The sequence below is a fragment of the Esox lucius genome, chromosome 10, assembly GCF_011004845.1.
Source record: "Esox lucius isolate fEsoLuc1 chromosome 10, fEsoLuc1.pri, whole genome shotgun sequence".
Lineage (NCBI taxonomy): Eukaryota > Metazoa > Chordata > Actinopteri > Esociformes > Esocidae > Esox > Esox lucius.
The window spans coordinates 14,640,108-14,652,974 of record NC_047578.1 but is presented as its reverse complement, the minus strand read 5'-3'; the positions used below and the strand labels follow the sequence as shown (position 1 = coordinate 14,652,974).

The 12,867-nt window shown below is 40.1% G+C and overlaps 1 protein-coding gene across 1 annotated transcript; it reads left to right on the top strand.

The window, feature by feature from the left end:
• Window positions 1-2,187: 2,187 nt before the first annotated feature.
• Window positions 2,188-8,879, top strand: LOC105012645 (stathmin-like). The gene is given in 5 exon segments (NM_001304035.1): window positions 2,188-2,242; window positions 4,161-4,207; window positions 4,508-4,680; window positions 6,787-6,978; window positions 7,889-8,879. Coding segments are annotated over 4 exon segments (456 nt in total). The 5' UTR covers window positions 2,188-2,242; window positions 4,161-4,188; the 3' UTR covers window positions 7,961-8,879.
• The last annotated feature ends 3,988 nt before the right edge of the window (window positions 8,880-12,867 follow it).

Sequence of the window (12,867 nt, the reverse complement as noted above, 5' to 3'; positions counted from 1 at the left end):
CAATAAACTAATATTCTGATACCATGCATGTCAAGTAATGAACATGGTGAATTGTTTTGATGGATGGCAATGATGGCAATGATCTGTGCTTCTTATTGCATAGCCTCAGGCTTTGTCATACAGGGACAGGATGAATCCAATAATGTATCCAGTTCAAATGATGAGGGCATCTCAGTGAGGTTTTAGGTGAGTCGGTTATTGTAAAGAGAATATAAATTAGTTGCAGGCTGAACTGCAGCAGTTCAATCGATGACCACTGATTTGGCCTGGATTTAGAGAGGGGGATCCATATGAGCACACAAATCCTGAAAAGATCTCACACTATGCAACAACAATACACCCAGCCAAGTGAGGTAAAACTGTGTACAATTGATTGGTTCAATTATGAGCTAGTGACACACAACAACAGCAACAAAACTGTCTAAATATAAACCCGGGTAGGTCGAAATATTCAGAGCTCGATATCGCACAGCCTGGAAAAAAACAAAAACTTCAGCAGGATGTCTACTTTATTGTTCTTCTATGCCTTAACTGTAGAGTCTAGTTAAAAATATAATGAAATTAAATGGTCAGTTGAAGTACAGTTATTCCATAATCCCAAAACCAAACATTTTCAAAACAACTGTCTGTCTAATAAAGTGGAATCAAGTGTATTAAATCACAAAGTTTCTACTTCTCATCCAGCTCATTATTCCAATCACTACTGGTGCACATAGGAAGGAGATGAATGACAGAATCATACATGCTCTTTGTTAGTAAGAGCATGCATGATGTTGGGGGTTTGATTTCTGTAGGGATCAGATACGCTAAAAAGATGATCACGTTATGGGGCTAAACCTGATAAAATAAAGGTTAAATTAAGTGAATAAAAATGGGAGACAGGAGGGCGTGTTACCACTCACCGTTACTCCATCATCATTTTGCCCACTAGCTGAAAGATGGTAGCTGGGAAGATGAGACCACCGTGCAGTGACTTGAAAGGATATGAGGTTATCAATGTCAACAAAATAGTACTTTTAACTTTACTGACTTTAATTTAGTGTTGGGAATTATATCACTTAAACAAAACTTGTATGACAATTAAACAAACCCCAATTTCTATCTTGGGATAAGGTGGGTGCTCCAGTTCCTTGTTGTTTATGGTTCACTGATCAGTGTTAACACTACTACTGTTTTTAATCATTACACAATACAGACACACTTGCTGTCTGTCTCTTTACCTACATGGCATTGCAGGACCTGGAACGCTGATGGAATACAAAACAACTAGTGGGTTAAAGGTAGCAGACTATGTCGGCAGAAAACACAAATAGTAAAAGTGACATCCTCTAACTACTTAGATTACTATATAACCATTTAAGGAACAGTTAAGGAAGAAACATGGTCACAGTTATAGGCTATGCAGCTTCAGTGTGTAAGCCTTCTTAAATATAATAATTTTTTCAGGCCAGGAATCATATTCTGTTTATCTTCCCTTTCTTCCTCTATCTTCTGCCTCCCCCAGCCTAAACATCAAGTCTTTAGAGATGTCTTATTCCCTAAGGAGTGCTGGAGTCCTGTGGTGTGACATTAACTCACAATATTCCCCGTTCAGATTAGGGAGTGCAGTCCATTCAAGTCATCAGACCAATGATGGACGCATGATGTAGGCTATAATAGCTTTCTCGCTATAGAGGCCTAGTTTCATTTGTCCTATTTTTCTCTGGTTGATTAAAACAAACAGGACACAGACTACATAAAGACATTATTTTGTCCTATAAATGTGTAGTTCACCCAATCTACCAGTCTCTTTAGCTAACATTCAGGTCATAAGCTAAACAGGAATAGTCTACCTATAGGGATTTTTGCTATGGCCAGGACACAAATAAGGCACAGTCATGCAATCCAAACTCTGCTTCTAGCGCATACTCTTGATTGGAACCCTATATTGAAGACATACTACGTAATCATATTTATAGCCACATTTTAAACAATAAAATGTTAACAATTAAATATGTTATAATCCATTACTGAAGTAATACAAATCTCTGATACAAGCTGTTCTTGACTGTGCTGCTGTCTAGAAAGCCCGTAACTACAACTACCAGGAGGGCGCGGGGAACGAGTAAACAGCCAATCGAATGGCAGACTTAGCTGTGACGACAAACATTTTAGGCTTTTTATGCGCGAACTTACCACGCTGGAGCAGAATTCGCGGCAACGGATTGTGTACGGAGGAAGGTCTGTTTCGCTGTTTACAAAGGTGGGTGTGCCATTAATATGTTGCATAGCTGAAGTAATACATTAGCTATCAGAATATTTTAAATAGTTGAATGTTCTATCTAATAATAAGTGATGACAATACAGGTTTTTCCATAAAATAAGTGGTTATTAACGTTAGTCAGGTACTTTATATTTTCACCTCGGTTCAACATTCGGTTAAGCAGGAGACGACAGGGGTCCTCGCATAAGCAACATGAATAGCACTGTAGTTAATTGTGAGACCGTACTAACTAGTAGAACATTTCATTAATATAGATTGTTCTGAATTTAACGTAGGACTTAAATGATGTTAGACCGCTACACTTGTACACTATTCACTACGCTTATAAAGGTAAGGTCGCCGGTGTATGCTGGCTGCTTATCTGATAAAGCTACTGTACTGTAGCTATTGACTTGTTTTGTTCTATTCAGTGACAGATTGTTGATGTCGTGACACTTGGTACTTGCCGGTTAGGGATACACAATGTATTGGTGCTGACATTTTATAAGTGACCCGTAATTAGCTATTGCCGTTTTTGTTGTTGCATTTACTGAAACAGGACTTGCTTGCTATTGTAATTTATCCATTCGTGTTTTTTTTCTTCCCTTAGCTAGGCATAATACAGGTAGTGTACCACGACGATTAGCCTTTTGTTTGCTTGCATGTCGATTTGCGAAATGAGACGCTGTCATGTACTATGCCGAACATTTTTATCGCAACGCGAACCCTATTACTAATATTAACCTTTTAATAGTAGTTCTGGCCGTTTTTTGGAATGTACCCGCTTTAATCGGAACAAAGTTAGTGTGTGTGATATCATGCGAGTGGTGAAACGGTCGAAGCTGCCATGCGCTCGCGCCATTCTTTGTTTGCAGCTGCTCATCAGTGCAAGCAAACAAATGCGCCTTTGTTTCGTTGTACTAATGTTTTTGGTTCCCCGGAAAGACCGTTTTGTTGTGATCCTGTAACGTCGGTCATTTAGAGATTAAGAACCGGAGTATAAAACGTCTCCGTTTTTATTTGAATGCTGCAGGTGTCTCTCCACCCTCACGGCAGCATACATGTCGACACTATTTGAACTGACAAACCGCAGCATCTTCACTTTGGTTTAGGGGAGTGAGCGGTTGAGTTTGGAGGAAAATAGCGCGCGATTCACTAACAGGTGCACGTTTGTTGAATGTTTGATTAGGTTCGTTTGCTTCCTGTGTAGATTGTGGCGCAAATGGCATACAGCACCCTGTTATTTTTCTTTGGGTCTAAACGTTTGCCATTTCAGACTGTATTGCCCTAGCTAGGCATAACGAATAGTTAATTAAGTAGTGTCTTGATTTCACGTGATGTTATTTAGTCTACACGGTTCAATGGGCCATGTCGTTATTGATCTTTGAATGTCAGAGCCATTTTATAATAGCTTACTTCAATAGGGTGGTGATTTCTCCCTGCCATAACCAAAAGATGGCCACTGCATGGGCTTTGTTTTAACTGCTCTAGTTATCAATTATTCTCAAATGTCCTGGTGACCCATCCGATCCATCTTGTTTTGCCTAGTACCGGTGTAATAAGGAGTCACGCAATAAATGGTTTGGTTTCAATCGTCTGTGTAGAATTCTGAAAACTGACTGTAGCATTTGTGGTCATGACGACTGAATGTGGGGTGTAGTCAGTGTTACACAAAAAGACGGTGAATTAGGTTTCTGTCCCACCAGAGGGTGCTAGAGTTTAATGACACTGGCACCTCATGATTGGCGACTTCATCTGCTCCCCAGGGAGTGGGTGTAGCTCTTCTGTTCCAGGATACTCATTAGGTCTATGCAAGCTTGCCTTAAATCTGGCTTCTAGGCTGGCCAAATTATAACTGATGTAAAAAGGACATCTTAGCCAAATGTTGTTCTAACTGTTAAATGTTCCTCCCCCCCAGGTGCATCAGCTCACTCCCTGCTGCTGAAATGGCAACCCCCGGTGATGGTTAGTTGTGTTCAAAAGCCTGCAGAAATCTCATCTCTCATGAAGTGTAGCGAATTATGACGTTCTACCTTATTTTCATCTCGTGTCTTGTTCAATCAGTCAAGTTGGATGAAGGAGGGTGTACTCTTAGGCACTTAAGGGAGACTTACTAAATTTCCACTGCCTGTACCCCATTTCCTCTGAATTATTCACTTTGCTTTCCAAATGAAAGGACAGAAAAAGCTATGGTATTTGTGCTCTGTAACCTGCCTGTCAGCAGACTTGTTTCTAACAGAAGTGCGTTATTTTATTCCCCTGAAGATATTCAGGTTAAGGAGATTGACAAACGTGCATCTGGCCAGGCATTTGAGGTGATCCTGGCAGCTCCGACTCCAGATGCCAAAGGGGAGTTCCCCTTGTCTCCCCCCAAGAAGAAAGACCTGTCCCTCGAGGAGATTCAGAGGAAACTGGAGGCTGCTGAGGAAAGGAGGAAGGTAGGCAATGCTTTGTTGGCGAAAACAGAACTCTATTTTTAAAACAGTGAAACAAAATGCTCACTGATGGAAATGCAAACTATTTAGAAAAAGAATGCAAAGCAACTCTCTGCCCTTTCCAAAAAAGAAACTACTTGCATAACAGGGTGCCAACATACAGGAATCTAATACAATTTGGGCTGCTCAACTGTTCAATGGATGCATATACTGACCTGACTGTTTTAGCCTTATAAATAAGAGCAATAAAAATAAACTCCTTGGAGGAATGAAGAACCAAAACATAGTTATGCTGAACAGACATGGACAAAGTCAAAATGACAAGGCCACCTTTTGATATTTTGAAAACCCCTCTATAGAAGGCAATTAGAAGAGTTTCTCCAAATCTGTCATAATGATCCACGGGTTCTTGATGATCCACGGGTTCTTGATGATCCAGCGCCCTCCATTCCTTATGAGCTGTGAGGAGTTTGCCGGCTTTCAATGGGAAGATATCCAGTCAGCCATCAGCTTAAGCAGAACATGAGAAGGCTCACCCTCAATCTCTAGTGTCGGTGATACTTGTGCTTGTTGACATAACTGCCTCAGTAAAGAGGCACCCCTGACCCTAAAGTGTTAAGCAACTACAGGCCTATATCTAACCTGCCTTTAAGTGACTTTCTGGAGAAGCTTGTTTTAAGAAATCCTGTCTGGCTTCTGCATACATGGTACAGAAACTGCACTCCTGAAGGTTTTGAACAACCTTTAGGATGAACACCAAAAATAATAAGCTGACTGTCCTTGTACTACTGGTCCTAAGTGCTGCCGTTTACACCATAGATCACAATTCTTCTAGACAGGCTTCAAAATTGGGTCTGTCTGGTTCAGTTAAACTGGCTTAAGTTGTACCTCCCTGGCAGACAGTTTTTGTTGTGACTATAAAGATTACATGTGGACTTCCACAAGGTTTGATTTTGGGTCTTATACTGTTCAACCTGTACATGCTATCTCTTGGTACCATTATTGAAAAGCATGGAATTGTCACAGCTATGCTGATGACGTCACACCGGTGTCCCTTGATGACTTTAGCCCCACTGACGCATTGATTAAATGCCTCACAGACTTGCAGTTAACCAAGGACACAACTTAAGTTTTGTTTATTGGTGCCCAGGTCCAAGGAGGAACTGACTTCTCATTAGTTCTTGATCTACACTCGACCCATCAAGCAAAAATCTTTTTTTTTAGACTGCAACCTATGCTTTGAGACCCATATCAGACAAGTGACATGGCATTTTACAATTTGTGAAACCTAGCAAAGGTCCACCTGTTTCTCTGCCAAGCTTACTGTGACTGATTCATGCATATATCACCAGCAGACTCCTCTATTGCAATTCTACTGTCAGGCCTGACCCAAAAGTATTGGCAAACTGCAATTAACTTAAACTGTAGCTGTATGGGTTCTTTAAAATAGGGGGTGTCCCCTCTTTGGTATTTTAAGGCTACATTTGCTGCCTATGAATGTCAGAATTGATTACTAAATTGCCTTATTGATTTTTAAAGCACTTCGTGACTTTGTACCTGAATACTTGTCTGACATTTTTAGATATGTGCCTGGTTGCTCCCTCAGATTTCTCTGGGACTGTATGTAGTACTCCATTCGTTTTAACCTTTTATTTTCTTTACTGTAATTCATATTATATTAAAGCATTAACTGTTCTGACTTAAGCACCTTAATGCTTTATGTGAGGAATGTGAATTTATCAAGTTTAATATTAAGAGGAAATTGTGTGTAGAACTGGTTATTACCTTTGCTGTCTCGTTAGACTGTTCTGTGAAATGGAGGACGTTAGGCCACGCAAGCTTGGATAGCATAGGAAGAACACAGGAATACTCTACTTATGCAGCTGATGTCAAGATTGACCATGGTAGTGTTGTCTAATAATGTAATTCCAGGCTATGTTTGTCATGTTTTCTAGTAGGTTTAAGTTTTGTGCCAAAGCAAAATGTAACGGACACATTTTTAGTTGTGGTTTAAGTATTAAGTACACCTAATTTACTTTGTCATTTGTTTCTTTTAAGTGTGCTATATTGTGATTTAAAATGGTTTGTATTTTCTAAACTCTTCCTCAGTCCCATGAAGCGGAGGTACTTAAACACCTTGCTGAGAAAAGGGAGCATGAGAAGGAGGTTCTAAGGAAAGCCATGGAGGATAACAACAATTTCAGCAAAATTGCTGAAGAGAAGCTCAACCAGAAAATGGAGGCCAACAAAGAGAACAAGGAGGCCCTTCAGGCAGCAATGAGCGAGAAGTTCAAAGAGAAGGCATGTCAGAGTCTATATATTTCCTACTGTCTTGCCAAAAACTTTGATTTAGATGCTAGCAACCAGTCACTTTCAATGAGATGGTGACTTAATGGCCTTGGCCAGTGGTATTCAAATCTGGCTCTTAAAGCCATTTCCTCTCCCTTTTTTATTGCAACCAAGTAATTGCGGACTCACTACTACTGATGTAGAAAAGGGAACCTGCCGGCTCTGGGCCTTGTAGGGTAAGATTTGAGTACCTCTGGTTTAGGCTATAGTTAAGTGTTTGCACCCTGAATTTGCAGACCGCAGTTGTCAACTCACTAAGTACTTTGTGCTATTAGCATGCTGATATTGTACTAAGTAGCATTTGTAGGGCATAGTCAATTTTGAGTAATTGCATTGACAGTCACAGCATTTAGATATGCGCTACAATTAATACAACTCATTGTGTATGTAGCACATGCATACACTCAGTGTAAACCTGTCACTAGCCCCTACAGTGTCTCCGTGCCATCTATTTTCATGTCTTGTGGAACAAACTAAGGGTGACTTCTAGATTGGTGAGCCGACTATGAAAAAGTTGATCTGTATTGGGGATGAATGAGTGTGTCCACAATTATCACCGCCTTAGGTCTGTTATGCATGACGTCTTTATAACGGTGGAACCTTTAATGTGTGACACCAGTGCTAAAACCCATTCAAGTTTTAACCTCTATCCATGTCATGCTGAACAAATATGCCCCTCCCATGTAGAGCAAGGAATCATGTCAGATATATTGTCATTACTCTGCTGTAGTTCATGTTTGTTTACTGAACGTGGTCCTAAATTGGTCTTTGTGTTTAATGTTCACCCACCAATGGTCAACACTTGTTGAGAAATGAAGGAATGTACATTGTCAGTGATGTTTTGCGCTTGTTTGTTCTGTAGGACAAGAAACTGGAAGAGGTGCGTGCCAAGAAGGAAACCAAAGAGGGTTGTGCTGAGGCATCAGAAAACTGAATATTTCAGTCTGTATGGGGAGTTGTGTACTATAGTTTCTTTTCTTTTTTTTACATATCCAAAGATTGATTTATATGTAGTTGATGGCCAGTATTTGTGTTCACTGCCACCCCCTTTGTATTGAAATGTTCCCACTCTGAATTGTTTAACTTCCTGCTAGAAGTGTACTTACAGTAGTTTTACATGTGGATATTTTTGTCCCCTGTTTGCTTCTATCCCTAGGCTGTCAAACTGTTGAATCCCATCCTCGTTCCCTTCAAATGGCAGTGGAGGATGGGTTTCAGACCTGTTCATTCGTTGAGCTTTTAGAATTTGGGGAAAACGAGGATGGTGGAAGTGGCTTAGTCTGCTAGTAAACATTTGAGACAAGCTACATCTCCGGGAAATGGCCTTTGTCATGGCAGCTTCTGACCTAATACTTGGTGAAGTACTTATGTAAAGGTTCCTTTACCTTCTCTTCCACTATCTTTGGAGCAGTGTATCTACCACGCCCCACTGGTCATTGCACTTACTGACCGTTAATCCTCCATCCCGACTTTTATTCTATTGATCTGTTTTCAATTTCTTGCAGCTGGTGTTGTATTGCAGCTTTGCTTGAAAAAGACCTGTGGCTGTCTCTGGTGTCTTAGTCCAGAGGCGCAGTAGCGCTTAACCTCGTCGTACCCTAAAGGATGCCATTTCGGACGCGACTTGTCTTACTGACGCAGGTTTAATGCTTTTGTAGAAAGTGGGGGTTTGTCTCAAACACATGACTTAATACTGTTGTAGGGCCAGGAAGGAGCTTTTGCCAGACTTGTTAATCATCTAGTATGTTACTGTGAAAGTGGGTATGCCCATGGAATGCAATGCACCTTCACATCTCAATAGCTATGGTAACAAGTTGAACTGTTGTACTAACAATAAAGAATTCTCACTCTTTGTGCTGTGTTTTTGCCTGTGATGCTTCAGGTTTGTTTGGATGTCTTGGCAAAGGCTGAGGGAAGGGAGATGGCTGTGCCCTCGAACCCATAATGCATTATGTGCACTGGAGGCAGTCACTAGTAACCCTTTAGGTGTTAGGATGTTATTTCAATTCAGATGGTTAACCTTGAATCTGAGTTTATATCCTGTTTCAACCCTGGGGATTTCATGCTGATTTTGCTTGTTTTGAGCAACCAAAGGTCATTGGTGTTCATAATCTTGGGTGTTAAACATTGTGTAATGATTCTCACTGGGTATGCCTCACTGGTGGATTGTTTTGTTTCCCCTTAAGTCACATTGCTCATCCTTTGAGCTTGGTGCCATCTAGTGCATCTGAGTGCAAAATGCTGAATGGAACATATTTTCTGCATGACCATCACATGCTTTTTACTCCATTGTGACGAGAACGTCTGAAATATTGATATACTTTCCAGTGTTTGACTTGGCCTCATCTCTTGAGTTTGGATTGGTTGCATAAATGCTGTTCTACTTTGGTTTGTAAGTTGATGAGCACTGCTAACAAAAGCATTAATGTCAGTTTGGAGCAATGCTGCTTTGTCTCTCCCTGGTGGTTAAAAAGGTTATCACTTGTAATTGTCTTTTCCAGGAAATGTTTGTTTTCTGGCTTAGAAACAAATCAGACGGCTTGCAGTGGTAGTTTAATCGTTTTTAACTCAAGCATATGTCTTTGTTCCTAACTTTGAATGAACACCTGCATTTTGATTTCTTTGGGAAATGCAGACAAAGTACAGATTGGATCCTTTAAGATCCTGGGCCAAATCTCTCATTCCTGTCTGGATTTGAACAGTGCAAAGGATTCTGTGGTTTCTACGGTACGAGTTCTAATGCTGCTTATCTCATGCCAACTGTTTCATAAACAAGTGGTTCTATAGATCATTCTTTCCACAAAAGATGACTGCAGTTTAAAAAATGTATGATGTTCTTTAATTTGCTTAAAGAGAGCTAGGATCAGTTATATAGTGTTTTAGCACAGCATTTTAGCATGCATCTCCTATCACATAGCCTCCAGACATTACTTCTATCAGTGAGTGCTGGTTGAAATGTTGACTCAAATACATATGGAATATTGAACAGAGAAATTCCTTAGTATTAAACCACTAGATGGCAATGTTGCACTTCTAGAAAATGCTAGTTCATTTTTATTTTTCTCCTTTGTCAGGTTATCTAAAAAAGAAAAATTGCCGTTTACCATATTAATCGCTGATGTTTTCCCTTTGAGACACCCATCTCTCACCTTATCAACAAACAACCATTTTGTCAAAGGCCGTATAAGAAGTCTAGTAGAAGAAAAAACCTTTATCCACCTTTTGTGTACATTAATGAGGTGAAATCTAACTATTAATTTAATTATATTAACTTGTGAGGTCTTATGCAGGTGCTTCCATGAAAAAATAATGGAAGATTATATGGAACTTAAATCTGACTCTTCATTGTGAAGGAGTTTCCAAAAAATATTGGGTTATGTGATCTGGTTCTGTTTGACCTCGGCTCTGATTAACTGAATCCAAATGTCAACTGACCTAGAGCTTAGGTTACCATATACAGCAGAACAACTTGGATAATCCATATATTACACCTATACTGAGTAACTCGAATCACATTGAAACCACTGGAGTATCGACTCTTTCCAGAGGTCAGGTAAGAGCCGGTGCTGTGGAGATATTTTTATGTAAGGCACTGAACTAAATTCAGAAAACACACTGTGGGTGGAAGATGAACATGGGTAGGGAGAGCTATGTGGATAAATGTTGAATAGAATATCATTAAGTCAAGATGGAGGTCTTGTTTGGTAAGCGTCGCGATTTCATAGAGAATTACAAGGAGAACACCCACACTCATCATAGTATTTATAATGCATTGTTCTGGTGTTTTCAGGGAAGCTGTAAAGATCTTTGACACATGTTGACATTGCTTTCATCAGGGGTTTGTAATGCGAGGTGTATAAAAACAGGCGGTGTCTTGAAGGTGACTAGGTTTCGATGTTCAGTATTATATTAGTTCTGATGCATACTGTTGCTTATGTGTTACTGTTCTCTGAAAGTGCTCCTAAAAACTCTGTTTTAAAAAATTTGGACAAAAGAATGAGGGAAAAACAGATATCCAATAATGAGAACTAGACAAGTCATCCATAATAAGTGAGATGTTTTGAGGTGTTTTATTTTACTACTCCCAGCTGGGATGCCTGTTATTGTCACACGCTGGTTCCCACCGTTGCTAATAACACCACTGACACTCATTGCTATACACGGGGGGAGTTGTGGTGACACAACTCCCCCTATAAGCCAGTGACTTATAGGGGGAATGGGTTGGTCGTGTGTTTGCATAATGGAATCCATGTTCTACCTATGATTCGCACAGCTCTTCTGAATATAAACAGTCTGTCCTTTAGGCAGTCCTGTTGAAAGTACAGACACGTGCGCTGGTCATTAGCCAACTAAATATCATTAATAAGGATATGTAATCATTAACGCAAAAACAAAAGTAATTCAGTGCTTTGTTTTAGCTACACTATTTAGATTTTATTGGAGATATTTTAATCGGACTAGTAGATTTCTTGGAAACTGCTTAATAGTTTCATTGGAAATGTACTGTAGTTGTAGAGAACCACTTCTGTTTAATGTACCAGCTAATAAAGTAATTATAATTAATAGTTACTGACACATAAATGAATTTCAGGCTGACTATGCCAGAGTTGTAAGAAAAAATATGGTTACATTTTGGATATAAATAAAAGCTGTTTCTGGATGTTGAATTGATATAGTCTCCTCTGGGTTGAAAATACATCATTTATGGATGTTAAATTTTTATTTTTTTCATGGTATATTTTGTGCCATTCAATGTTTTTTTTTTCTTGAGGGAAGTGGGAAAGGCTGTAAAAGACTGTTATTAAATAGTAGGCCATAAACACATGCTGTAGCAATATACAGAATGTGTACCAGAGGCAGGGGCTTAGACTGGTAGACTGCACTTGGCTAAGTCTAATTTTGGTTATTTATTCTATGGCCTGGTTTTAACTACAAATTCATTCCCTGGGAAGTAAATATTATTTCACAGAAAAACCTTTTTAGTTCACTTAATATAGGAAAGAAGAGCTAACTGAATGTTGTTACTTATAAACAATATTCAGTTTGGGTGGTTTGAATTCTGAATAATAGCTGTGGTATACACTATAGGGCCAAAGGTATGTGGAAACCCGGCCATCACACCTATATGGGCTTGTTGGACACCCCATTCCAAAACCATGGGCATTAATATGGATTCGCTCCCCTTTGCAGCTATAACATCCTCTCCTGGGGAGGCTTTCCACAAGAGTTTTGAGTGCTTGTCTCTCCATCGCTGTTCCAATTCATCTCAAAGTGTTCAGTGGGGTTGAGGTCAGGGTTCTGAGCTGGCCACTCGAATCCCCGACACCAACCTCGTCAAACCATGCCTTTATGGACCCCGCTTTGTGCACAGGGGCACACTCATGCTGGACCAAGTAAGGGCCTCCCCCAACTGTTGCCACAAAGTTGGAAGCACCCAACTGTCTAACATGAATTGGTATACAGTAGCATTTGATGACCCTTCACAGGAAGGGCCTAGCCCAAACCTGAAACACAGCCCCAGACCATTATCCCTCCTCCGCCAAACTTTACAGTAGGCACTATACATTCCGGTAGAAAGCGTTCTCTGGGCATCCGCCACACTCAGATTCGTCCATAAGACTGCCAAATACTGAGGCGTGATTCATCACTCCCGAGAACACGTTTCCACTGCTCCAAAATCCAATAGCAGTATGCGTTATTCCTCTCCAGCTGACACTTGGCATTGCACATGTTTATTTAGCTGCTTGGCCATGGAAACCCATTTCATAAAGCTCCTGACGCACAGTTCTTGTGCTGATTTTGCTTCCAGAGGTAGTTTGGAACTCTGTAGTGAGTGATGCA